This window comes from Penicillium odoratum, assembly GCF_028828045.1.
Source record: "Penicillium odoratum strain IBT 22623 chromosome Unknown utg000008l_segment0_segment0, whole genome shotgun sequence".
Classification (NCBI taxonomy): Eukaryota; Fungi; Ascomycota; class Eurotiomycetes; order Eurotiales; family Aspergillaceae; genus Penicillium; species Penicillium odoratum.
Window position 1 is genome coordinate 3177880 of NW_026643150.1, and position 26720 is coordinate 3204599.

Genomic DNA, 26720 nt, shown 5'->3' on the forward strand with positions numbered 1-26720 from the left:
AAGATTGGAAGGTACGATGTAAGAAGCTACAAGATGAAGTGTATGGATCTATTGTATCAGTAATTTGACGAGGTAAGTACCAGTCTGGTAAGCACTCAGCTTGGTGGACCAGCGTGTCATGAGCCACTGCATGCCGGTCTCCACTGTGGACCCTCAACTTCCCTGCAAGATAGTCAGACTCCGCAAAGATACGCACAAAAGAACGCACTCAAACCCTCTTTCGGTGACGTGGTCCGTGGAATTGGTTGGTTACCCTAGACTGGCCCTTCAGCCCCTCCCCCTCTTCATCTGTGTGGCAAGTGGAACTGAAGAAAGCTTCAAGTTGATAGGCTTCCCAGTCATTCAATTACAACTCCAGCCTTCTTTTATGTCATTTGGAGCCGTCTGCCTCTCTGATTCCTTGATCGGATTAGCCGGCTCTGCTATCTGTATATACCGGTGACTCAAAAGGCCTCCCAAAACTTAATTCATCACCACGATATCACCTCACGGTTTTGAACATGGGCTCCATCAGCAGCCTGAAGGCGACCCTCTCGGACAGCCTTGTCTCGAACTCGGCAGTGAGAGAGGCCTTTGATATGGCAAGTTGGGCCACCGACCGTACAACCCGTCTCAAGAATGTTGTAATGGATAGCGAGCAGAAGCACCGGCTTCGCCGCATTCTAAACCATTTCCTCACACCAAACGTCAAGCCAGTGTTCGTGGACGACGAGGAGGAGGAGTTGGATGCTGTTGATCGGGCCCCCGATAGCTGGCTTGCCAAGGCTGACGACGCATTGAAGATGCCCTACCGCATGATTGACGTCGAAACAAAGAACATGGTACCAACATATACGCTCGGCATGCAGGACCAGTATTGTATTGTGTCACATAGCTGGAAAGGATCCGAGATCGGCTACGGGTACTTTGATGCGGCCAAGAAGTTTGATCCCATGGAAGACTCCCAGTCGGATGTGATGGAGCCCTCCAATGACCTGAGTCGGGTCATCAATAAGTGCAAGGCTGATATCAGGGCGTTGGAGGAGAAAATCGAATCCGTGCTTCCCACTGTTACCCCAACAGCCGATGGACAGCGGCCCAAGGACATCCAAACGTTGCTTCAATGGTACACCGAGGCCAATACTGCCAGTTATGACTTTGGCAGAGCCCAGAGGGTCCATCATGATGCTGCGGCTGGTGTCTCCAGTGCCGAAAGAGAGACGGAGTATTATAACAATCTTTGGGGGACTCTCAACGCTCTTACGACCACAGAGCCCTCCAAGGAAAAAGCAATGTCCGATCAACAAGATCCTGGAGTACAAGAAGTAATCTTGGCAATCGAGAGTTTGAACAACGATGCAAAAGAACGACGCGATCAGGCGGAGAAGAAGCTCGCCGCAGCGTCAGACAACCAAGCAAAATACAATTCCATAATCGAGTTCTTCGAGAAGAATCGCGAGTTATGCTATGGAATTGAGCAGTTGTTGGGCTCCTTACAGCACATGCGGTCCTCTCGCAAGATCTCCAAGTCCATCGACATTGCCAAGGAACTCTTCGATACACAGTTCCTCCGCGGAGGAAAGCGATACGTGTGGCTCGATACATGCTGTATCAATAAGGCGGACGGCGGTGAATTGACCGAGTCCTTGGCTTTGATGGGTGATTGGTATGAGAACGCCGATTTCTGTCTGGTACACGTGGATACCCCCAGGTCTGAGGACACTTGGATTGAAGAATGGAAGGAGTGGAAGAATCCCAGCTACAGTGCTGTCCCTGAGAATATGGAGACCTTTGAGCAGATTGGCGCGAAAGGGGCCGACGAGAAAGAGAAGGAAAAGTTCAAGATCGAATGGGCAACGCGTGGATGGACGCTGCAAGAGCTGGTGCTGAGTAAGGTCACTTACTACGTGAATTCGCACTGGAAGCGATTGATCAGACCGGTCGAGTCCATTGGGCCGTTCTACTTCCTCCAGCCCTTCCTCCCCCAATTCTTCATTCATCCGTTTGTTGAGAAGCACAAGGAAATCTCCGACGAGCAGATGGAGGGACTCAAAAAGCTTCTTTCTCAACCCTCTTCCAAGGATGGTAAGCCTTACCTGAAGGAGGGCATGTCGACTGAGCAGCAGCTCTCTGTCATGCTTCAAATCTTGGGATTCTACCCACCAAATGGAATCAAAGCGAAGACGGCCGCGGCCCAAATTGGCAAAGCAGTACTCGACGCTGCTGATCGGCTGCCCAATACCCTGAATGAACTGATGCCGCAGTATTCTGATACCCGCTGTCTGGCGAAACTTACCTCGGCTAAAGAGGATCAGAATAACAGAATAGCAGTTTTCATTTATTTGCTGCGTCTGCTGAGAGATGCCACAGACACCACCATCCTCGAGGACAGGAAGGCCATTGCAGAGTTCAGCAACATTGGTAACTTGACCAACTGGATCTATGGCTATGATCTTATGGATTCATCTGCCAGCACCTCTCTAGTCACTGCAGCAGATCGAGTCACCACAGTCGCTACTGACCAAGCGTATTCGTTGATGGGTATCTTGGGAGTACGATTCCCAGCTTTCCCCGCCGAAGGACTTCCCAAAGCTCTGGCCCGTCTTCTGGATGAGGTTGTGATCTCATACAACGATGTCTCAGTCTTTAACTGGTATGGTAAACACCACGGTAGTCCTCTTCACGGCCGGTCGCTGTATCCATCTAGCATCGAAGCCTTCGTGGATCCTGGAACCAACGCCAGTATCAAATCTCGGGCATACGCCAACCAGCGCATTCTCAAATCCTTCCGAGCCCAACGTGTGCGACAAAGTGAAACAGCTAGTCATGTCAATCTGCTGTTGGCTGAAATGTTGGGTCTGACGAAGAAACTGCCGAATGACTGCTCCGTATTCATGAATCTGGGCTATCTGGCTGCCAAGATCAAAGAAACCAACTTCGACCGCCTAGAAACCCGTCTTGGAGATTTGGCCAAGGTTGTCGAGAAGCTTAGGGAGTTCACGCCTGAAGATGACAGCCCTGGAGCAACAAGCCCTACCGGTTTGGATCGAGTTAACTCGTTGGCCGAATCGGTTCGTTCGGCTAAATTTGAGGTACCTAAGTTTGAAGTTCCCAAGTTTGAAGTGCCCAAGGTGTCTTTCGGATGGAAAAAGAGCGCTGCTCCCTCGCCGATCGAGAAGAAACCGGAAGAGTTTCCTAAAGCCCCAGTCCCTGTTCCCGAGGCTCCTGTAGATAAGTTCCAGGTCTTGAACGACTGTATCGAAGAGACTATCAAGGTTCTCAACGACGCAGATGCTCCAGTCACGGCGTACAATGCGGGGCTGCTATTGAACGCAAAGACCGATACACTCAATTCCCTGAGCGAAAGCGGAGACCAGGATGAAGAAAAGCGAGAAAAGCGAATGGTCTGCCCCAACCCGATCACAGTGAGTAGTGGTGGTATCCGCGGTATCTTCGATATTCAAAGGGTAGTCGTCACAATGCTCGAGCCCAAAAAGCTCCGATCTCGAGTCCGCACCGCGGTCAGCGGCCAAAAGATTGACGGATGGTGCACCGTCAGCACGGGACTCGCCATGGCCCTGGTCTCATTCTCCTGCGAGCGCGACCAGCTGCAACAGCAACTCGACCTATCAGAAGTCATCAACAAGAGCATCGACCCCGACGAAACTCCCGCCGACGGCGATAACCCAACCCCCATCCAACAAAACGGAAAGCAGACGCTCCGCAGCCAACTCCGACTAGAGAAAACTCGCGAAAAGATCCGCGTCGCACGCATGATCTCCTTCGTTCAAAAGCCCAACCTGGACAGCGTCGCCGGAGAATGGGTCCTAGCTCGATTCTCAGGAGCCCCCGGAGCGAAATGGTTCCTCTGCCTTTTGGAACTCGGCGCCGGAAATGACTTCTACGGACGTCGTATCCCAACCGATGCATTTAGCTTCGAGGATGCAGCACCTGAGCAAGGGTTGACGGAGTACTGGCACCAGTTCACCACGGAGAAGAAGGCGCGAACTTGCGATACGCTTGATATGTATCTGAATCGACAGAAGCTTTGGAAGAATGCTGGTGCGAATATGCATGAGATGCAGAAGATGCAACACACGCAGGAAATGCAGGCTTCTCATGAGAAAGATGAGAAGGATCATCTTGATTGGGATATGGCGATGGAGATTATGCAGAATCTTTCGCTAGATACGCTGGAGAAGACTATTAATTTGGGTAAGATGACGGGCTATGGAATTGGAGGATTGGGTGCGGAGCTTTGGGCGCAGCATTTGGAATCGAGGATTGAGAAGTGTGCTTTGAAACGTGTGCCTATTTCATTGCGGACGCCTGTTAGGGACCTCGACCACAATAGGAAGTTGCTACCTGCTATGTTCCATGCTGGTCGTGAGATGCATATGTTCTAGTCTAATCCTGAGGATACTTCTTTGCTCCTCAATCGTTGTGCTACATGTCAAATCGTTATTTTATGTATCTACGTGTGGCTTTTGACTTTGACTTAGCTGCCTGTGAGTGTAACAGTCTGAAAATGAGCTTCCTCGTTTTACAGTTCACGCCCAGTAACTCTCTTCAGAAAATAAGCTTTGGTATTTAAATCAAACTATAGATATCTTAAGAAAGAAATACCGGAAACATCACAATTAATTTCAAGACTTGGTCCTCAAACCCTTCCCAAAAAGCTCATCTCCTACCTCCTTCAATAATGGTTCTTTTTTCAGAGCTGCTATCTTCGACTTGCCAGCAACAGTTTCTGCAACGCCCATCGCGCGGCAGAGATCAATCACCGACCCGTCCAAGTCAGCCTCGTAAACAAAAAGGCCAAGGGCGAAAAGGAGACCATGCAAAGCCTCGGCGCTCTGGTCCTCACGCGAAGTCGCTTCCAACAAAGAGGCGAGCAATTCAACCTGGTCCTCTTCGGGTAGTGGATCCGATTTGCCATCAAAACGAGCATTGTGATTGAATGCAGCGAGGTTGTAAGCAAAAGAGGCTGCCACAACGCGCAAGTTTGCATGTGAGTCTAGGAGGGAGTTTGTTGCTAGTGCGAGGCAAGTCGCTCGTAAGGGGGAGGAGGTTGAGGCTAGCTGGTAGGGATAAAGAGCGGTACTGAAGAGGTTACAGGCTAGCTGCAGGGCGACGATCCGGAGGTTGTAAGGGCATAATGAGAGGTCTTCGGTTGACAGTGGTGAGAGGAGGGTAAGAAGGGTGGTGTGTTGTGACTCTTCGGCGAAATAGCCACTCACGCGGGGGTCGAGGAATAGGAGACGGATGAGATCCACGACTGCAAAGTGACAGTCGCTTGGGAGCGTTGAATATATCGATTGCAGAGCTGTTGCAAAGGTGTGGAGATCTGGGACTCGGGTATCCGCTGCAGGAGCTTTGTTGTCTATCGAATAACGGTCTTTGATGAACTCTATGACTGGTGCGATGCCTGCCGCATCCTTAAACTCTACCGGTAGTTTTTGCACAAGTTTGTCCAGTGGCGGGACCTTTTTGTACATAACAAAATTGGTGATGTGCCGCTGAAAACTGGGCAGTCGGAGCTTTCGGTGAGGATGAGATGGGTAGGCCATTTCGAGGAGCATGCGTACGTTTCCTTGAAGCTGTGGCGGATTGGCACCGGACCACTGATCCAATTTTTGGCCTTTGAGAAAGGTCATGAATGTTGGGGTTGCACGCACGCTGTACTTCATGCTCACGTCATAAGCTGACCCGATATCAACCTTAATAAGCCTGGCCCTCTCGCCAGCTTCTTCTGCGAGCTCATCGTATGTCGGGTAGACCACCTTGCAATGTGGGCAAGTGGACGAGGTGAAGAAAATAACTGCGCAAGAGTTTTTCGCCGCAGCCAACTCACTCTCGAGCTGAGATAAGTTGCTGACAACGCGGACTTTGCCCAATGGGGATTGAGGTACAGGTGCAGGTCGCAACACTGGTGCAGCACTTGGTCCTGGGATAGCGGCTGCACCACCGCCCTGGGTAACCCCCTTCAACGCACTCTCGATCTGGGGCTTCATCATTTGTCCAAAGGGAGTGTTCAAAAATGTGCTAGGCAAACTCCGAATTTTCTCTGGGATGCTCTTGCCCACGAGAAACATGGCAAAATCCTGGGAGAAGTTGTTGCAGTTGTGAAGAAACAGATCATAGGACTAAAGAATATTAGCTTCCATGCATGATGTAGATCCTGTTGAGTTGTCACTAACCTCCGGGGTATAAACTTCAGCTAGAGAGCCAAGATACTCTTCAATCACATCAGCTGGGAGCTCTGTCGACCCCAAATGTATCTTCTCCATTGGCTGTCCATGATGAGTACTTCCAGGAAGAGCGGTCTGGATCCCTGAGCCAAAATAATACTCCATACCACCAACCACAATAGACGTATGGTAGATCGCATCCATCTGAGTCCCTGTCAGGGCCGCAGAGTACTATATTTCATGACATGTGAGCGGATATTCCTGCATATTCGTTGTATTATGAGCTGATGTGTACATACCATGCGCGCGAGACCCTGTGAGATAATTAGCTGACCGCATGGCGAGCTTAGGTAGACAGATTACTTACTTGGGAAAGGTCATAGACATAGAGCTCAACATCCATGGCTGTTATGTATTGTTTGGATACTTCATAAGGGCGGAACTGGATTGATAACCTTGAGGGCTGCACAGGCACCAATCGGATCACGTCAGCACTTTGGGTTCGGATGCCTTCGACTGTTTTCTAAAGAAAAAAGAAACTTGTGAGTATCAAATGATGAAAAACAAGTACTAATTAAGCTTTAGGCTGCCTAAGTATTGCGCAATTGAAATGCTCGGAGTGAATAATTTTGTACGGTCTCCTTGACCGGTGAAATATGTTTTGTTCTTTTTAGTGAACAGTGCTAAAAAAAATGGGAAAAAGCAACGTTCCTAGGAGGTTTCGAACGCAAGTCGTCAAATCTTCAACATGGCCTCACACCTCAACGAAGCTTCAGCAAGGAAAAAAAAAACTGGTAGCTTCTCTTTGATTGAGCGTGTCATCCTTAGTGCAGGGGCCATGCTAATCTTCTCTGTATATTTTCATTTGACCAAATGTCCCGAAGGACACTATGATCAGTCCGAAGTGAAATATAACCCTCTTTTTTTCTGCCACCGCCCCACTTGCACATCTGCCCCATCGCATTCCACTTCTTGCTCAAAGCTACAGTCAAAGCTACTCCAAATTGACAGCCAGTGTTTCCTCTCTTGAATACCGATATGGTAAGCTATTCATTTCCACTCCTGCAGACTAAGCGACATTCATAACTCACTTATCTCTCTCTACAGCCTCCCCAGAGGCGCGGAGCTCCCAGCTCCTCCTCGGCAGGTCCCAAGCGTGCGCGCCCCTCCAAACTCGCCAAAGAGAACAATATCAGTGCCGAAGAAGAGAACGAAATAAAGGAGGTATTCCATCTGTTCGCTGATAAGCACAAGGACTTCCCTGCAGAGAAAGAGGGTGTCATCCCACGAGAAGATGTACGCAAAGCACTAGTGTATGTAAAGTCTCAACCTATACTCCCAGACACTATTTTACATCTTGTCACTCTCTCTTTCTCTCCGTCTGCTTTACCCAAACTACATACTAACAATCTTATCTCACCAGAGCCCTTGGCCTTCCCCCAGAAGACTCAACCGAACTATCCGAGATTCTCTCCGCCCTCGACCCTACCAGCGCAGGCTACATCCCCTATAGCCCGTTTGTCTCCGTTGCAGCCGCCAAATTGCGGTCGCGCGATGATGATGCCATGGCGGAGGAGGTAGATCATGCGTATCAGCTTTTCACGCGCGGGACAAACGGGCCGATATCGTTGAAAGACCTACGGCGCATTGCGCGCGAGCTGAAGGAGGACTCGGTAGATGATGATCTGCTTAAGGATATGATCGCTGAGGCTAATGGGGGCGCGGGCTTGAGTGCGGGTGTTACACTAGAGCAGTTCCATGATGTCATGATGCGCGCGGGGGTTTTCTAGAATGTGCATCCACGAGGTGGTCTTTCAAGGGGAGGGGAACTGCAGTATTGTACATTTGTTTAATTTGGGTTGTATTCGAGGAAATAAGGTTCCGTTTGGCGTTTATTGTGCCATGGACTTATGGCGTTACTAATAGTTGCATAGCGTGGTGAATGTATTGGGATTTCCAAGATAAACAAATGACTTAGTTGACACGTAACAGGTGAGTAGCAAGATATTCGCTTTGAATGTTGTTTGTCGTTTGTAGATACATGCCATTCTCCTAACCATTGGTCTGTCACTGAAAAAATTAAGTCCCATGACAAGAAAAAAATAAAAATAAAAAAACCCAAAAAAAAAAATGCCCAAGGACGAACATGAAAATAAGAGGTACGAGGAAGAACGGCAGAAGATATGGCCCGCGCATCAACTATCAAACCCCCTCGAGAAAAAGCCAGGATTGCACACCAGATCTGGCGAAGGAAAGCAAAAGACATTGCGTGAAATATGTTGTCACGAAATTCACTGACGGTTTGTTAGTATAGTAGCGAGGATTCGGAATATAAAAGTACTCACGGAAATCTCGGCCATGCCCTGGTCCTCACCAACGGTGGCCTGAGGAGCAGCTCCATTGACGGGGACACTGTTGTCAGCAGGGGCAGTCTCACCACCAGCAAAATAGTCGACCATCTCAGCATCAAGCTCCTCGATACTCTTGGGCTTGCCACGACCGGGGTTGCGGCCACGAGCGCCGCGGCCACCACGACCACGGGTAGCAGTGTTGGTGTTGGTGTTGGCTGCCTTGGTGACAGTGGCGGGCTTAGGCTTGGCCTTGGCCTTCTGACTGTTCAAGGGTTAGCGCCTGGACACCACATGTAGTGGGACATAGGAAGACACTTACGCAGCGATGCGCTCGTTGAGGGGCTTGGGAGCGGGAACCGCCGGGGCGTGAGAGGCATCGTAAACAACCTCGATCTGTTGACAACGGTCAATAATTGGAAACCATTATATTGAGGGATTATTCCGAACCTTCATGGCACGGCCATCAACCAGAAGTCCATTAAGCTCCTTGGCAGCCTTCGCAGCGGTGTCGGCTTTGGCGAAGATGATCGAAGCAATGCCTCGGCTGGTACCGTTCTGGTTATAGGTGAGCATCACCTTCTTGATGGGACCTGCAGACTTGGTGAAGTATTCCTAAAGCGTAGATAGACGATCAGTATTATGTCTGATAGTTTCAGCTTTATCGACAGTGATCGAGTGTTGAAGGCAAACAACGGCGACTCGTGAACATAGACAATCCATCGGCGAGAGCATCAGCGAGCACACGGCGGTGATCCATTGACCCAGCCCCAATGCCAAAATTTCATGACACAGTTTCCACTGGTGCGATATGCAAGACCGCCCACTTATACATGATACCGTTGCCCACAGTGAATCGCAATTCCAACCCAAATACCCAATCATTTCGTTCAAAAGCATTCCAAAGTTCAAAATCAATCAATCGAGTGCCACAAGTACCAGGTTTTGCTCCGAAAGGGCAATCTACATGCTAACCCACACCCACTGCATGTCACTAGCCCGGAGTTTTGTCATGTCCTCATAATCGTACTCCAAGTAACGAGATGGGTGGTTGATCACAGGTGATGACTGCTTCATATCACTGTGATGGGATTCACCCCATGAGGCAGTGAGAGTCCCGAATTGGAAGCTCAAGAAGACAAGCCAGTCCGTAGGTGTCAGAACCTCTCGCCATAAAGAATCTCCGCTGGTTCACTGGTGCGCTCGCTGATGTCCCTCTGAAGCTAACAACGTAAAGTAGGAAAAAGAGTGGAGCGGGATTTTGAAAAGCGGGTCATGAAGGAATCTTTCGATCTCCTATCCTTGGCACAGTACTCAGAATTCGCAAGGCGGGCAAATCGCCTTGAGAAAACTTTGACATAGAAAAAAGCTTCTTGACAGAGTACTAGACAGCGCTCAACTTCCCACTTCATACGATGCCAGCCAGAGAATGCGCAGAAGCAATTTTGGAAGGAGCAACCTGTCTGTGCCATACACGGGGCGACAACCACCATAAGGGGGTATAGGAGGAGTGGCAGGTCGGAACACGAGTCGAAGTTGGTTGCACCTCGAAGAATTCGAAAGCAAAGATGGCGATCACAGCCAAGGCGAAGGCCTCTAGATCAACATACCTTGATATTGCCCTCAGACACATCGGCAGGCTGGACAAGTCAGCATATAGATCAGACAGAATAAATAAATAATCGAACATACCAATCCGCTCACGATGATCTTGCTAGAAGCAGTTGGCGCAGGAGTAGGGTGGACAGCCTTTGCGGCCGGCTTGGTTGCCTTGGCAGATTTCTTCACACCTCCGACAGAGGCTTTCGCAGCGCCACGACGGTTGTTGCGACCGGCGCGAACGTTGCGGCGGCGGTTACCGACGAGGTCATCGAGGGACTTGTCCAGGTTGGCAGACATGATGAAGAGGTTGTGAGAAGAGACGGGAAAAGCTGGCGGTTTGAAGAAGTCGCGGGAAGAACGCGTCGATGAGAAATGCGCTCGAAAATTGATATCGACCTTAAAGAGAAGGTCGGTAGAGATGTTGGGTTAGAACTTGATAGATGGGCTGTTTCTACCGTGGATGAAGCAGAAGACAGAGCGTGAATGAGCCAAGTTGGGTTGGGAAAGGGAGTCAATGGGGCGCGGGCGACACGCTAGTCTATTCTTGGAGTCGGGCACTACAGGCGGCGATGTTTGCAGTGTTTGCAGCGAGGCTGATATCATGCATTTCAACAACCCTTACGTAATTCCTTGGTTTACATAATAACTATCTAACATTCTCCTATATTCTAGTAAATCAAGTTCAGGAGTAGGCTTGAAAATAGTAAGTGAACTGTACATACAATGATTGGATGAAACAGAAGTTGAAACTCATTCATTCTATGTAGGTCCAGCCTGCATACACAGATGATAGGATCTTGACTTGGGCTCCTCCCAAAATTAACAAAGGAAGAGGTACATGGACGGGGCGCTTTCAAAGAATAAAAAGGGAAATAAACAGTGAAAATAAAGGACTTCCAATAGTACATTAACTCTTCAGAGCTTCCAAGCGATCCCGCATTGATTCTAGGGTGGCCTCCTGGTCCTCGAATTCAGGCTCAGCAACAGGGGCCTCTTCGACAGGCGACTCGGGCTTGGCCGGTGCCTGGGAAAGTTTGCTCTGCAAAATCTCCTGTAAAATCTTGTCTACCTGTTCTTCGGCCTCGAGGTCCTCCGATTCGAGCATATCATCAATAGGCATGGCGTCCTCCACCATTTCTTCAATGATCCCGGCCTTCACCAGCTCTGCAGAGAGCTGATGCATCGTGTTTTGCAGCTCCGGCATTCGCACCAGCATATTCACATCCTTCATGATGGCCGTCGACTTCTTCAGGCTGCCTTGGATCTTGCGAACGGAGAAGGCCTCGTTGACCTGCATCCCAACACTCTGTAGTTGGGCCCGGCTCGTGTTTAACCGCGAGGTTTGTTTCCGAATCCGCACCAGTTCTCGGGCAAAGGTCTTGGTTTCACTATTTGCCTGTTTGGCTTGCGATGGGTTTCGCTGGGCTCGCTTGGAGGAATTAATGATGAACTGTCGGGTCTTATTATCAAGGGCTTTGAGCTGAGCAAGGTCTCGATCGAGTTGCCGGGTATTTGCGCGAATAAGGGAATTGCATTTTCTCATCTGATAATCTGCCTGTCAGTGGATTGAACTGAATGCGGTGTTACCTGACAGTTAACGGGTGTCCTGCCTACCTGAACTTGGGGGTCAGGCCCAAAGAAGACTGCCTTTAAAGATTCCATAATGGTATAGCTATTGTCGCTAGGACAAATTCAACAAATCAGAGAAGTATGGGCCTTCAGGCTGGTCTGAAACCAAAATCGTAGATTGAAGGTCTTGGGTCGGGATTATTGATGGTCTAGGCGCATCCTCCGCAGAAAGCGACGAGGTAGGAATAATTCTGGGATAGGAGACACCGAGAACGAGCAGAACCATTCAATAGGAATGCTCGAGCTCCGTGTGTATGTCTTATCAGGATTGCGACCGCCTGCGGCAACTTGGAGGGGAACATGGCTTAGTCACATACCCTGCGACGCTTTCAATCTAATGCCTGACTAACAAGGCTCCAACAAGCAACAAACCAAGCAAACAGGTTCCGTGCTTCCAGTACATTCTAGCATTAGGTGAAGTCAATGCGGTGCACGCTCTCAACGTGAGCTTCTCCTTCTTCACACTACGCTTCACTATTCCATCTCTTTCAAAGCCTCATTTCCTTTTTCCATCTTTCGAATAATCTCGGATCATACTTTTCTCATCTATCTACCATGGCTACCGTGCACCCCGAAGGTAGGTTGTGATAGCTCTCAACTTCCCCGCTCTGCTCCAAACACTCGGACCTGCACATTTTGCAAGCAAAACCACTATGACGTTATTCAAGTCCCTGAATATTTGGCGGGGCGCGGCTTTTTGCAATTCGGCTCCGATGGATTTTTGGAGATTGTGAAAAAGAAGAAAAAGAAGGCTAACATGGAAATTATTTGGTTTTTCAGTTACCTGGGCGCAGCGCTCTTCGGCCGATGATGCCGAGCGCAACTACCTCTACGTGAGCATCAAGGCTGCTCAAGTCCCCAAGGAGAAGGCCGAGCTCAAGCTCACCCCCACCAACGTCTCTTTCACTGGTGCCTCCGGCAAGGGCGTCACATACTCCGTATCGCTGGACCTCTACGCCGAGATCGACCCCGAAAACAGCAAAGTGAACCACACCGAGCGTGAAGTCGAGCTGGTTCTGCGCAAGAAGGAGCTGAAGGAGGAGTTCTGGCCCCGTCTCCTGAAGGACAGCAAGAAGGTTCACTTCCTGAAGACCGACTTCGACAAGGTACGTATTCTCCCCAGTTGAATTTCGTGAGATACTGGACTGACCCAAATCTAGTGGGTCGATGAGGATGAGCAGGATGAGGCTGGTGAGGATGACTATGCCAACAACTTCGGTGGCATGGGCGAACAGGGCGGTATGGGTGGCATGGGCGGCGAGGGTGGCCTGGGCAACATTGACTTCTCCAAGCTCGGTGGCATGATGGGCGGCGGCGAAGGTGGCATGCCTGATCTGACCAGCATGATGGGTGGTGCCGGTGGCATGCCCGACCTCAGTGCTTTGTCTGGCGGCGCCGGTGGTGCGGCTGCTGAGGAGGAGGAGGATGTGAGTAACATTGGCCTTGGAGGCTCGATCGTCTCTAAATGATACACCTGCTAACCATGACGCTACAGGAGGACCTTCCCGAGCTCGAGGACGAGAAGTCCTCCAAGATTCAGGAGGTTTCTTAAATATATCATAAGAATAGCTGCCCTCGGAATATCTATGACGACCAGAAATGAAAAATACGGGTGCATTCAGGCGCCTGCAGGATGGTATGCCGGATACTTTTCTTTCTCTTTTTCTTTAGCTGCTTGGGATGTCTCATGTTTGTAGAGAGTGGCTTGACCCAATCAATTGACTCTCAGTCTGATTAATCTATCTTTGGGGATACATCTTTAGGAATACATGTAGGCAAGAAACGGAGAACTTGTCTACTGAGGTAGGTACAAGCCCGCTCAGCAAGAATGTTTTCCTACAAATCAAAATCAAAAATTCAATCAAATCCTCGAATGTAAAAATATGCGAATTATCTTGGCATTTCACTTTATCAGCCTTGGAACTAAGAAAAGAAATAAGAAAACGAGGGCTGGAATGTTCCCACAGTGCGATGTGGTGTGTGGGAGAACTGGAGCTATGACGCAAATGGTCCCTCCAAGTCAAGCATGTTCACTTCACCACACATAATTACATAGACTAAGGGATAAATTCGTAGAAAAGGGCACAAAGACTATAAAATCTAGAATTATTCTTCATCACTTGTATTCCATCCTATACTGAGAATTACATGGGGTTGCGTTGACTTCAATCCTTGGAATATACTTGAACGGCCCGGGCGGTCATTGGTCAGTCACAGATTGTGCCGCCACACTTCTCACCCCTCGAATTTGTGGAGGGTCTCTCGCTCTCTCTTCAACAGCTTTCTACAGCATACACTGCCCTGACCTCCCTTCTGGGCTTTTTCCCCGTCTTTCTTTTGGGTTGCATCAGCGTTCTTTCCATTTTGAACAGCGACTCGCGCGACCGGGCGCATTCCTAAATTTTTTCTTTCCCATTTACACGGCTTCACAGCCCAATCCGTCACTATGGCTCCCAAAAAGGCCGACCAGCCTAAGAAGAAGGTCAAGACCGTCGATGACAAGGTTCGTGTCGTACTATATGACCTATGGGAATTTTTCCCAAGTTCTGTGAATGATCACTAACGCTCGAATCCTTCATAGACCTTTGGCATGAAAAATGTACGTCACCGGAAAAAAATCCACACGCCCTACACGCTCCAAATATCAACTCTGCCACAAAGCCCCCACAACAGAACTGACTAACACACTAAACAGAAAAAAGGAGGAGCCGCCAAGAGACAGATTACTCAGTTGCAAGCGCAAGCCGCGTCCAACAAAAACCCCGAAGAGAAGAAAAGAGCCGCTGAGAAGGCCCAGCGCGAGGCTGAAAAGAAGGCCGCTGAGGATGCCAAGCGGGAAGCGGCAGAGCTGTTCAAGCCTGTTCAGGTACAGAAGGTTCCTTTCGGTGTTGACCCAAAGACTGTTCTGTGCCAGTTCCACAAGAAGGGTGGTTGTGAGAAGGGTCGCAAGTGCAAGTTCAGTCACGACTTGAATATTGAGCGCAAGGCGGCTAAGAAGGATCTTTACACCGACTCGCGTGAAGCCGAGGGTGAGGAGGACACTAAGAAGGCTGATACCATGGATCAATGGGACGAGGAGAAGTTGCGCAGTGTCGTCTTGAGCAAACATGGAAACCCACGGACAACTACCGACAAGGTCTGCAAGTTCTTTATTGAAGCTGTGGAGAACCAGAAGTATGGTTGGTTCTGGACTTGTCCAAATGGTGGTGATAAATGCATGTATAAGCACAGCTTGCCTCCAGGGTATGTGGAACTTACCTTTTGCTTATTATGTTCCTTGCTCGCGGTGCTAATCTTCATCTCAACAGATTCATCCTCAAGACCAAGGAGCAGAAGGCAGCTGAGAAGGCCCTAATGGACAAGTCACCGCTGAACACCCTCACTTTGGAAGACTGGCTGGAGTCTGAACGGCATCTCTTGACCGGTAAATTGACACCGGTCACACCGGAGACCTTCGAGAAGTGGAAGAAAGAGCGCCTGAGCAAGAAGGCAGCTGAGGAGCAAGCACAGAAGGCCAAGGAGGCAACTGGTCGCTCGCTGTTCGAGGCTGGTGACTGGAAAGACGAGGAGGGAAGCAGCGATGAAGATTCGGATGACGATGACGACGGATTCAACTTGGATGCGCTGCGTGAAGAAACTGAGAGACTACGTGAGCAGAAGGAAGAGGAGCGAATGGGCAAGCTTAATGGTATCCCTGGTATCGAAGTGCCAACGGCGGGCTGAGCCCCCTCACTTCCTCGCGAGACCAGTTTCGTGAGCCCATGAGAAGGGACCGTTCCCTATCGGATCCCGAATACCGACTATACACAGGCCGGTGTCGGCCCACGGGGACCGGATCTCAGTGACGAGTGATCGCTACAGTCTACTATTCGGCGTTTCCTCATACACCGGATGGTTGCATTGTATGGCCTCGTCATGTCACTCAAGGCTCACTCAGTCACCTTGTTCATTCTATCCTCTTTAAACCACTAGTTGTTAAGGAAAGAAGTATGGCAGGTGGGTGGTAACGAGGGCAGAGGGTTTCCAGAAGATCCTGTGTCTTATGTGACGGAAGATTCAACGACTGATATCTTGTTATGACAGCTTGCTTTGGTAGCAAAAAGTCCGTTTATTCCCAGTATTGCATGATTTCCAAGTTGATGACGAAATAAACTCGAACATTGTACACCTATGCCCAATTGCGGCCGCTAAACGTAGACAATCGGCTACATCATAGCAAACCAGGTATTTGTCTAGGTAATCACTAGTCACTACAGCGCCGCCTTCTCTTGCAAAATTCCATTCTCCAGCATCAACGCGGCAGTGTCCTCCGCCACACCTCGCGAGAGCTCGAAGCCACGTCCCCCAGCACCATATGCATGAACCACCCGCTTACCATCCCCAAGGTTCTCAACTTCAATGCGCATCCCGCCCTCCCGGGCAGGTCTTCTCCCGACTATATCACGAATCACATCAAACTTGCCACCACTATCTGTGGTAAAAGGGAACCACTTCGTCGCATTAGCAAGGAGTCTTGCTCGAGTCTCCAATGACGGATTGGGGTCCCAGTTATCTATCTCCTTCGTCCCGCCAATGACTGTCCCACCATCTAGTGGACGTGGGATACAAAATGACCAGGATCCATCCTCATTTTGGCGTGTGATAGTCGCCGAGACAGGATTGCGAACGAGGCATGTTTGACCTGGAGAGCCTTCCATCAGCACATAACCCTCAACGATGCAGTCCCAGGGAATCAATCATACCTCTGATAATCATCGATTTTGGATCGTCAAATCCAACCCCTGAACAATTAACCACAGTCCTCACATTCGGCGCTAAAGAAAATGCCTCTTTGATATTCGCAAGAGTATACTGTCTGGTCTCCCCACCCTTCAAGACAAACTTCCTTAGCATATGCGCACAATAAACTGGAGAATTAACCACATAGGTCCCATACTGCACACCCCATTTCACACCATCAGGCACCTCTTCACTCGCAAGATGACGGAATCCATCAAGATGGTCATAAACATTCCGCACACTTTGCGCATCCAAGTAGTCAACCGGCGGAGCTTCGAGGTGCTCAACGCCCTGTATGAAGCTGACACCCGCGCCCGGCTCATCAGCGGCGACTCGCTTCATAAACTCATAAGTACGCTGCGCCTGGCCTGCCTCACGGAGCGCTTGTGGCGAGGACCCCGGGACGGGCCGATAATGCGCTCCGGCCCATGGGGAGGCATAGTTGACGGAAGTGTCGGAAGGGAAGTCTCTGGCAACTAGAATGACTGATTGTGTGGGACTTAGGTGTTGTTGGAGACATAGTGCGGTTGATAGGCCTATTACACCGGCTCTGTGATATTGTTAATTCATTGTTGAGTTGTGAAATTAATATTGCGGATCGTTTAGGATTAAGAATTTACCCTATGATCACGATGGTCTCGTGGTCGGACATTTTAATGTTAGATAATTGAGTTATAGCGGGAAAAGTCGCGAATGGATCATACGTGAACTGTTGATCAACAATTCAATTTTATGGTCGTCGAGGCTGACGTCGAGGCTGACTGGAGTTGAGTGAGTCAGATAAGCCCCGCACGAGATACGAGAGAGCGGGGGATATAGAGGTGGTCATCACAGGCTAAAGAGTCAAGTCACCAGGTCAACTAGAATAGAAATTTCGAGAAAGATTCCCTACTGTATAAATTATGAGGCTTGATATAAGGTGCATCTCGTGATAAATTTGGATCTTATATGGATGATGAATGTGACATTGGGTCACTGGATGCGTCTGATCAACATAACCGCTCCAACTTGATTTTCCGCAACTCTTACCAATTCAAGGCAAGTGAAAATTGAGATTGATCACCGGATCGTGCAACGCAGTCTCCCTTCCAAGTTCGATTGCAAAAGTCTGCGGGTGTGTCTTGTCCCTCTCCCCGATACCACTTGGAGGCCCAAGCTCCTGTAGGAACGTACGATATAATGGAATGTGCTTGATGTGCAGCAAGCAAGACCCCGGCTGGAAAGCACACAGTCACATCACATCAGGCCAGACATCTGTACGGAGTACCCCTATTTGCATGAAGAGAAAGAAACGCAAACCCACGATCATCGCATAATCTCCCTCGAAATTTAGCATGAAACCCCAGGGGGAGAAACGGTCAAGAGATATCTCCGTTTGAGTTATTTACGGAAATTCCATAGGCTGCCTTGAAGACCCTCAATAAAGTTACCACTTATACTTTCCCTACCTCCTTACCAGATATGGATGCTCATTGGTTGAGTAGAGTTACTGTAGGCGCCTAGGGATTAGCGGGGATGAGATGTGATTGGCTGATGAAACGTGACGAAAGGTGCAGCTTGTCAACTTCCCTGCACGGATCTCTTTTATCACAACTGGATTTGCGATTTTGCCGTTATTTTGTCTCAGAAAGTGCAAAAAAAAGGAAAATCAGTTTATTAACTCGACTTAGGGTGATTCTCACGTTTCGCAACGGGCCACTGCAGCGAGTTTTCCCCAATAGTTTTCTATACAATCCAATAGACACACTTTAAACAGCCACTGAGATGTATTCGGATGATTTACTCTACTATGAACGGCCCTGTCACTTTCTCTCGTTTCTCGCAGGCTTAGTCTACGGGCCCTTTTGGAGTCGTGGAGCCTTTTCTAGGACGATCGACTCCGCGCGCTTTCTCTGATATCGGAGGACCCACCAAAGATGATGGTTCCCGTATGTGATTCGAGAACTTCCTGCATTGATCTATAAGCCCGTAACTTCTTACTCGTTTCTGCATGCTCGTTGGTGCAGTCCCACCGACCCAGAGCCACGCACCCCAGCCACCAAAAAAAGGCTCGATCTCACCGTCTCCAATCAGGTGATACTTCTGACTGTCTCCATCTTTTCGGGCAAGTGGTGGATTCTAGGTGCCTCCCAGACGGCCCAGTTGTATGGTTGGTCGTGAAATGAAGCGCCCTGTGTCGTGCCCCGGCGCCAATCCCGATTGCTCTACTTCGATGGAACTCGAAGATTCTGATCGGCTACCGGCGCCCCCTCTGCTTCCTTTCAGTCGAATTCTGAGCTTTCTTGTCCTACCGGAGTAAGCGCATCCCCCTATTACTTGGCTCCACGACCAGGGTGACGCCAGAATCCTAGAGTTTTATATGCGTATATAGTATAGATGCACATCCCTGCTACCATCTCCACCCCACATCCTGTCACAAACTTAAGCCCTTTTAGCCACGCTAGTACTTATGGGATGTGATGAACGTGGTCATCAAATTTATTTTCGATCCCTGTTCTTCTTTCCTGTTCATTCTTTCCTCTCCGTGCATTCAAACTACGCCAATCTTCGCCTGGTTGCATATCGTCGCATATCACCTACAGCTCGCTTCCAACGCTTCCTTCTTAAGGCCCATATCATTGCGAACTAGCTTCCTGCAATCCTTTCGCCTCGTCAGGCACTAAATCCCGTCTCCCCCCAACTCCAAATGCCTGGCGGTATTCGCGCTCTTTCCCCTCTGCCTTGAATGGTCATCTAGGGTCGTGGCTGATTAAGTAACCCAACCTGGTCAGAGCAGAATCAGGTTAGTTTCTGATCTTTCTTTCTTTTTTCCCTTTTCCTTTTTTCTTTGCATCTATCTGGTCTTGTGGGGTATTCCCTTTCCCTGGCATTTAGGGACCCAGAGCAATAACCTAGCATTTGTCAAGGTCGCTCTGGTGGTTAGCTCCCAGATTGCAAGGCATATAAAACTTTTGAAACACAAAATGGATAGATTAACATGGAATAGGAACGTGGCATCCGAATCGCGACCCTCGATCGTCAAAAAAATGGCTCCGCAAGCACAAGCAACTGAGCCTCGGTTCGAGCCATGTGCGGCAACCGCATCACTGTTTCTATATGCGCAGGATTCCACGATCCTATGCCTTCACCATGACACACTCGCAGTCGATCGTCGGTTCAGTAGTCACCAGGAAAATATTGAATTTATTTCAGTGGATAATGTGAGCGAGCGCGGTGCGGGTCGATTGGTTGTCAGCTACGATGTAGGCCAGACAGCAATTGTATGGGATATCTTTACGGGCACGGAAATCGCCAGATTCGCCTCTTTCGAGCACTTGCGAGTAGCCTCATGGATGCGCAACGGCAATGTCGCTTTTGGTATGACAAAATAGAATCATTGATCTGATATGATTGCTGATGATACTTAGGTAATGGCAAAGGTGAAGTAATTCTGTTCGAGCCCTCGACATCGGAACACATTTCAGCGCGCACCATTTTCGATCCTATTACTTCTCTTGCTCCGGCAATGGATTGTCGAACTTATGCTATTGGGTATGTTGATCAATATGATAAATACGCGTGCATGTCTAATCAAATTCAGGTATCAAAATGGATCAATTCTCATCGCAACGCTGCTTCCTCAATTTACTATTCTTCACACCTTAACCACCTCTCGCGGACCTTCTCCAATTATCTCGCTTGCCTGGCATGCCTCCTCATCGAAGCAGAAATCAGATATGTTGGCAACACAAGCTTCAAATGGGGATTTAAGAGTTTGGAGTGTATCAAAGCCCCCGGCGAAGGAGTCTCCCAGGGTTATCCGTGTGTTGAAACGATCCGATTCTACCTCAGCGGATCCGAAGTGGATGGGATGGTCCAAAAATGGAAAGATTGTGCAGTACCTCGAAGGGTGAGTGAAGCTTTGGTAGGCATCGGATGATATAATTTAACTTTTCAACAGAGAAACATGGGCTTGGGATGTTCGAACAAAGCATGTAACATACGAGCCGATTCCTACAGTGGATGGAGTGCGAGGACTGGCAAACCATGGTGCCACAGCAACACTATTCACCATTGGTCCTAATAACTCAGTTCAGCAGTATGATGTTGACAATCCAGCAATGGTGGCAAATGTGCAACATATTCCAGTCATCCCTCGCTCAGTCACAGCCGATAGCCAAAGATCAAAGACAATGTCTCCTCGGCGCTTGCAGGATCCTCCGGATATTCGGGAGCCGTCGACCACGCGACGAACGCCATTTGATTCAAACGGACTTGACAATCTGAGGCAACAGAGAGCCGATCTGATTAGCCCGGCCTCATCACGAAGCCGAACTGAATCTGTAAGCTCTAAGGCTTCATCTGGGAAGTACAGGGCTGGTGCATTCTCGCCACCCAGCCGATCAGGACAGACTTCGACAACTTTTTCGCTGACATCGGCTGGCCGCGATACACCACAGCCATCGGCCGGCTTCCCGTATGCTTCGTCGGTTTCAATGTCGTCAGTCAAGAGTTCTCGCGCTGGATCTAGATTGCGGAACGAGGTGCAGATGAGTCCGGCTGAGCGGAATATTGTTGATCTTTTCCCATTCATGCGGGCACGTCTAAATGATGTGCCCTACAAGTCGCAGCCGCCTTTCGATGAGAACAATCTGACCCCTGATGATCTACGGCAACAAATGCTGAGCGTTGTCTTTGGATGGGAAGGGGATATTTCGGACTTGATTAGAGATGAGTGGAGTCGACATGCACCCGGAAGCCAAAGTGCAATTCTTTTGGCGCAATGGCTTGGGGAAACCGACACAGATCAGATGGCTGAGATGATTAGTACTGGACCTACGACTACATCGGATTGGATGCTTCTGGCTTTGAGTCAAATGAGTGGACAGGCACAGGCGAACAAAGTTGGACAGAGCTTTGTGCAAAAGCTACTGGAAATTGGAGATATCCATACTGCTGCTTCCATTTTGCTTGGCCTGGGAGACAGTAATGATGCTATCGAGGTCTATGTGTCGCAAAATCACTTCATGGAGGCCATCCTCATGACATGTCTCCTAATGCCATCAGACTGGCAACGCCAGTCATATCTCGTGAGACGATGGGGAGAGTACGTGGTTTCGCATTCCCAGCAGCAACTTGCCATTCGATGTTTCATGTGCACTGGTGCCGAACCTTCTGAGCCATGGACTTCACCAGCGGCCCAACAAGCAGCTTCTTTCGCCGAGATCATTCGGGGAAAATCACCAATGACCTCGCCTGACCCCATGCAATCCATGCAACAAATGATGCCTCCATCTCGACCAAAGTCAGCATCTAATCAACGCTCCGCTGGGAAGACTCCTGCGCTGAAACTCATCACATCCTTCGACTCGCAACCCAATAATCGGTTCCGATTCCCTGGATTGAAGTCAGATGATCGGACACCAACAAACGCACCTGGTGTTACACCCATTGCAGAATCCGCTGTGGCTGACTCGGCCTTGTCCCCAGGTGGATTGGGCTCCTGGAAGCTCAACAACATTCAGAGTTTGAATCAAGCAATGACATCCCGGACGAATACACCTGCGTTTAATCGGCGCCGTCTTCCTTCCATCGGCGAAACTCCGGTAGATGTGCACCCTCCAACATTCTCTCGGTCTCGTTCCTACAACACTAGTGGTTATGGCTCAACCTCAGAGGCTGAAGAAATTAGCGGTCAAGAGCAGAGTCAGGATGAGTCCGGCGATGGACTGTTACTTTCGGCAACAAAATATACACCGGCCCAGGATTCTATGAAACCAAGCCCCCAGACTGCTGTGCAAGGTTCGGATAGATTCGCAGCCATCAAAGGACTCCCATCGCCCGCAGCAGGAGTCTTTGAGGCATTGCAAGACCACTCCGATATTCGAAATGGCTCACGGGACAGGAAACCGAACGGACTCCAGATCGAACTCGTTGACACAGAAGAAGTTGCCAGCCCACGCAACCATTCTGGCTTGCTTCATAGCGCAAAGAGCACCTCCACGGTACACAGCTATACATCTGCCAAGAGCCCCAGCGTGAGCAGTCGTAGCATAGACCAGTATATCAGCAGTCTAGACGAAGCAAACTACCACGCAAAGACTCACCGCAGCCACCGCTCCGGCCGAAGTAGAAGAAATACAGACGACGCTACTAGCCAGAACGCTCAAATTCAGCAAGCTCGCGAAGCATCCCAGGAGAACCGTGGCCGGAACGAGCGCCGATATATCCAGCCCGCGAAACGATCACCTTCATCTCCAGTCCCCATGTCGCCTGATGAACTCGCACGCTACCACATCGGAGAATCGGAGAAACGAGACGAAACACGAAAGAAGTCACACTCTCGTGCTCGAAGCAGCAGCAGAATGAGAAAGGCAGGGTCCCGCAATCGCCAGCGTTCTTCTAGTCGACACACCGCAAGCCGCGTTGCACTGGAACGGTTAGATCCATCATCCCGTGGCCGTAGCACGGATCGTCAAGGCTCGATTGCTCGATCGCCGTCCTCGCCTTTGCCAATGTCTTTGCCGATGACGCTTCCCGGGCAGGAACCCCAATCCGATGGGGCGGATGATCCTCTTCGGATTGTTACTGGGAATAGGGAGAGACTTCGTTCGCATCACCGCAGTGCGAGCCGTCGTCGTACGGAACGAGGAAATGGTTCTAGACGGGAGGGCTCGCCTGAGTCTAAGAACAAGGTTTCTCAGAGTGTGCCGGAAATTCGTCAGGGGGGTGTGGAGATTGAGCTCCCGCTTCAGCCTGAAGGTCTCGAGCAGTTGAGCAGCAGAGCTTTTGGACAAGAGCCTGTTCTGAGTGCTATGGCTTTTGGGCAAGATGAGACTTTGAGCCCTATGGTATTTGGACAAGAAAGCACGTTGAGTTCTCATGCTTTTGGACAAGAGGATACCCTGAAACCTCAGGCTTTTGGCCAAGAAAGCACCTTGAGCAGCCAGGCATTCGGACAGGATGTTTTGGGTAGCCATATTTATGGACAAGATGATCAGAAATTTGGACAAGAGGAGGTTTTAGGCGCGAAGTCCTTTGGACCGGAGGCGACCTTAACCAGCAAAGCCTTTGGGCAAGAGGATGTTCTGAGCAGTAAGGCATTTGAAAAAGATGCCTTTGCTCATGGCCGCAGTCAAAGCAGGCCCATTTCGACCACCAATGATCCCCAGGAGCAAGTCTCTCCAACAACGCCATTTGTGTCTCTGGCTGAGAAGAAGAGGAGAGAGTTGGCCGCTGCTGAACTGGAAGCACGTCGACTTTCTCTTGCACGCAATCCATCTGCACCCAACATCCCCTTCCCAGGCGAGTTACAATCCGCTCGATCACCCATTGAAAGCCCACCTCCATTCCATGGCTCCTACTTCCCCCGAGCACCATCTCGAAACCAGATCCCCCCAGCCAAAAGATCACCTGAATATGGCAGCAGCTCCGACTCAAGCTCATCAGGCTCACGGCCTCCTATGGGGTTGCCAGCCACACCTCGAGCCATGCGGCACCCTAAGTATGGTGGTGGCCGTGAAGAACGACCACCCTCTGTTCCTAGCATCCCATCCGATCGCCATGGTTCTACGCACCTAGATACTCGATACCAAAGTGAAGCGGCCGAAAGAATCGGAAGGTCCATGTCAGTCCCTATGCCAGATAACCATGCATCCAAATACATGAACCCGCCCCCAGTTCCATCCGAACTACCAATGCACCCACACTTCAACCCCAACCTCCCCAGAAGTCGCTCCAGCAGCCGTGCCCGCAACATGGGCCACCGTCGCACCAGTTCCGGCGGCTACGTCTCCGGCACATCGCCCCAAGTAACCGTGAGCATCGAGGAAACAATCGAGAACGCAATGCAAAGGACCCCTGCCCCACATGATCTAATCCCACCACCTCCTCCCCCCATTCTCCCCGAGCTCCAGCATCTCAATACCCCTCCACCTCCACCTCCGTTCCCAGTCTCCTTGGATCCTACCTCCCCCCGTCAATCCTCCGCCACCATCGACGTTGCAATCGAAAACGAGGATATGGGACGCATGATCCCTCGCGCGATGACAGCCGCCCCAACCATCCATGTCAATGTTGGCGGAGACTCGAAGTCCGATAAACGTACCTCGTACGAGCATCGTCGGAACCGTAGCTCGAACGAGAGCTTTGCGACCAAGTTGCGCAGTCTTACGCGTATTCGAGGCAACAGCCGCAGCGTTGAGCCTTGGGGCACAGCAACAGAATGGGGATCTACTGCTATAGAGAATGATATGCCGTACGAACTGCTACACTCACGTGCTTATACACCCGGACCGGGCTACGGTGTCTGACAAGCTCGACCGTTCATGAATTCTCTATGTCATCTTTGCCTTTGACGCCCGCTTTGATATCTTGATTTTATCTTTTCATGTTTTTATGTTTAGCGAAGCATCATTTTCTCCCCCTCATCTTTACTTATTCCCCCTCTTTCTCTCTCATTATTTATACCCTCACTTGCTCTATCCATTTTCATGTACGTGATCTCCCTGATCAGTTTGTGCACCAATTGCGGCCATCCTACGCGCCTGATATAAGCATTCTTGTATACACGGTCTTAGCATTTTCGTTTCAATATTTTCCTTGCTAAAATTGCTGGTCTTGTTTCACGTTTCATCTTTCGTTTATACTGTCGACGGCTTTACTAGATGGAATGATGTGCCTACGGCCTGCGAAGGCTTACAACGGTACGAGGAGTTCTCAAGGGGATTTTCAATTCAAATGTCGGTATTCACATAGAAAGAAATAATTCAATGTAGCTGTAATGTACAGTAGGGAGATGGGTAAGATTGCAAGACTTATGATCCCCAACCACGTCGGCTGGCCTCATCAGAGGCATTCCTCTCCGCCTCCATCATCCGATCGAATTCCGCTTGAGCCTGCTCTCTCTCGCGATTTCTATCGTTTTCGTATCGGTCATGGGCACTAGGGGGAGTAGAACCCAGCCCAGGCTGGTTCTGTGGTTGGCCCCATGCCTGGGGGTGTTGACCCCATGCCTGTGGGGGTTGGGGCATGGGGGGCTGGGGTTTCGATGACGCATTTTGTTGTCTGATACGATCCCAAGAGCTCATGGGTGAGCCATCAGGGTTCGTAGACCGGTATTCAGGAGCAGTCGGGCTGGCGTCGTCGCTACCACCAAAGAAATCAGAAGAAGAGGCTGGCTGAGACCGAGAGGGCTGCGACTCATATTTTGCCGGGCTCTCGGAAGATGCGCCATAGTCGTACTGCTGTTGAGACTGATCTTCATCAAAACCACCCATACCGGAATCAGGCTCACTAGCTCCAGAAAGGTTCTCAAAGCCAGTGCCATTCTTAGCCATGTATACCCTAAGCTGCACTTTGCGCTTGCGAACATCCTCTTCACTCGAAGCCCTTGAATCCTCTCTAAACTGGTCCAACCGCTTATCCGAAAGAACCCCACCCACATTGATATATGCCGACGCCATGCCCGAGACAATACCACCGAGCGTACCGATGAACAACATCTTGAATGCAGTCCTAGACAACATGGTCATGAACTCCGGCTTGTGATTCAGGAATATGCGTCGGTAAGCTTCTATGCGTCCCGCTAACCCAATTCCAGGTGTCATAGAGCCCGACTTTCTATACAAATATGCTGCGCCAATGGCAGTTGACGCTGGAATACCAATTTTGCCGATGTACAAGCCTTTCGTTGCGTATAAGGTGAATGCGTCGAGCTCCTCTTGTGTCGGGTTGCGGCCGGTCAGAACCCATGTGCCCTCCAGTCGGTCGATGATTCTTTGTTTGGCTTGGCGTTGCCAGCTTGAGGATCCGAAGAATCCAAAGTAAAGTGTGAATAGATCAGGTCGGGCGATGAGCTCGGGCTTGATCTTAAGACCTGTGAAGTTCGGCGGTATGGTAGGGCTTGCTGGTGGTGCTGAAGGTTTGTTCGTTGAGGCATTGTTTCCCGAGTATGAGCCTGCCTGGGGCGAGGCATCATCGATCGCCATTGTGTGTATCGGTGCCGACAATCTTTAGAAGTGGGGTGATGTACTGTGCATGGAACTTGGAGCAACAGAGCTCCAGGCCGGATGACGTTCTGGTACATGACTCAGCAGATTTACATAATCAAGAAGTATAACCTAATTAGCCAGTTGTCGCAGATTCGCAACTGCTTACAAAAGGGAAATATCTGAGATAAAAGCTCTTAGCTGCATTGAAAAAATTATAATTG

At 49.9% G+C, this 26720-nt stretch overlaps 10 protein-coding genes across 10 annotated transcripts; 5 read left to right on the forward strand and 5 right to left on the reverse strand.

Moving 5' to 3' along the window:
* Positions 1-500: 500 nt before the first annotated feature.
* Positions 501-4385, forward strand: N7520_011416 (uncharacterized protein; the record flags this gene model as incomplete). The annotated part of the gene is made up of 1 exon (XM_057145349.1): positions 501-4385. One exon carries the CDS (start codon positions 501-503, stop codon positions 4383-4385), a length of 3885 nt encoding a protein of 1294 aa, XP_056991103.1.
* Positions 4386-4625: 240 nt separating this feature from the next.
* On the reverse strand, positions 4626-6573 carry N7520_011417 (bifunctional C97 family peptidase/thioredoxin family protein; the record flags this gene model as incomplete). The annotated part of the gene is made up of 4 exons (XM_057145350.1): positions 4626-6125; positions 6180-6401; positions 6470-6484; positions 6538-6573. The coding sequence occupies 4 exons, from the start codon at positions 6571-6573 to the stop codon at positions 4626-4628; spliced, it is 1773 nt and encodes a 590-aa protein (XP_056991104.1).
* Positions 6574-7208: 635 nt separating this feature from the next.
* On the forward strand, positions 7209-7960 carry N7520_011418 (EF-hand superfamily Ca2+-modulated protein; the record flags this gene model as incomplete). Its single annotated transcript, XM_057145351.1, has 3 exons — positions 7209-7211; positions 7278-7483; positions 7594-7960. The coding sequence occupies 3 exons, from the start codon at positions 7209-7211 to the stop codon at positions 7958-7960; spliced, it is 576 nt and encodes a 191-aa protein (XP_056991105.1).
* Positions 7961-8461: 501 nt separating this feature from the next.
* Positions 8462-10417, reverse strand: N7520_011419 (putative RNA annealing protein Yra1; the record flags this gene model as incomplete). Its single annotated transcript, XM_057145352.1, has 6 exons — positions 8462-8464; positions 8516-8783; positions 8841-8914; positions 8969-9133; positions 10129-10158; positions 10211-10417. The coding sequence occupies 6 exons, from the start codon at positions 10415-10417 to the stop codon at positions 8462-8464; spliced, it is 747 nt and encodes a 248-aa protein (XP_056991106.1).
* A 610-nt stretch (positions 10418-11027) lies between these two features.
* On the reverse strand, positions 11028-11782 carry N7520_011420 (ESCRT-III subunit protein VPS24; the record flags this gene model as incomplete). Its single annotated transcript, XM_057145353.1, has 2 exons — positions 11028-11675; positions 11735-11782. 2 exons carry the CDS (start codon positions 11780-11782, stop codon positions 11028-11030), a joined length of 696 nt encoding a protein of 231 aa, XP_056991107.1.
* Positions 11783-12304: 522 nt separating this feature from the next.
* wos2 (Hsp90 cochaperone SBA1) lies at positions 12305-13301 on the forward strand (the record flags this gene model as incomplete). The annotated part of the gene is made up of 4 exons (XM_057145354.1): positions 12305-12326; positions 12530-12855; positions 12910-13176; positions 13245-13301. 4 exons carry the CDS (start codon positions 12305-12307, stop codon positions 13299-13301), a joined length of 672 nt encoding a protein of 223 aa, XP_056991108.1.
* An 894-nt stretch (positions 13302-14195) lies between these two features.
* Positions 14196-15472, forward strand: N7520_011422 (translation machinery-associated protein TMA46; the record flags this gene model as incomplete). Its single annotated transcript, XM_057145355.1, has 4 exons — positions 14196-14252; positions 14331-14348; positions 14445-14992; positions 15058-15472. 4 exons carry the CDS (start codon positions 14196-14198, stop codon positions 15470-15472), a joined length of 1038 nt encoding a protein of 345 aa, XP_056991109.1.
* Positions 15473-15999: 527 nt separating this feature from the next.
* On the reverse strand, positions 16000-17180 carry N7520_011423 (FAD-dependent oxidoreductase; the record flags this gene model as incomplete). The annotated part of the gene is made up of 3 exons (XM_057145356.1): positions 16000-16430; positions 16492-17078; positions 17149-17180. 3 exons carry the CDS (start codon positions 17178-17180, stop codon positions 16000-16002), a joined length of 1050 nt encoding a protein of 349 aa, XP_056991110.1.
* Positions 17181-19491: 2311 nt separating this feature from the next.
* N7520_011424 (WD40 repeat domain-containing protein) lies at positions 19492-24819 on the forward strand (the record flags this gene model as incomplete). The annotated part of the gene is made up of 4 exons (XM_057145357.1): positions 19492-19885; positions 19936-20059; positions 20109-20417; positions 20469-24819. 4 exons carry the CDS (start codon positions 19492-19494, stop codon positions 24817-24819), a joined length of 5178 nt encoding a protein of 1725 aa, XP_056991111.1.
* A 504-nt stretch (positions 24820-25323) lies between these two features.
* N7520_011425 (putative endo-1,3(4)-beta-glucanase) lies at positions 25324-26496 on the reverse strand (the record flags this gene model as incomplete). The annotated part of the gene is made up of 1 exon (XM_057145358.1): positions 25324-26496. One exon carries the CDS (start codon positions 26494-26496, stop codon positions 25324-25326), a length of 1173 nt encoding a protein of 390 aa, XP_056991112.1.
* Between the last annotated feature and the right edge of the window lie 224 nt (positions 26497-26720).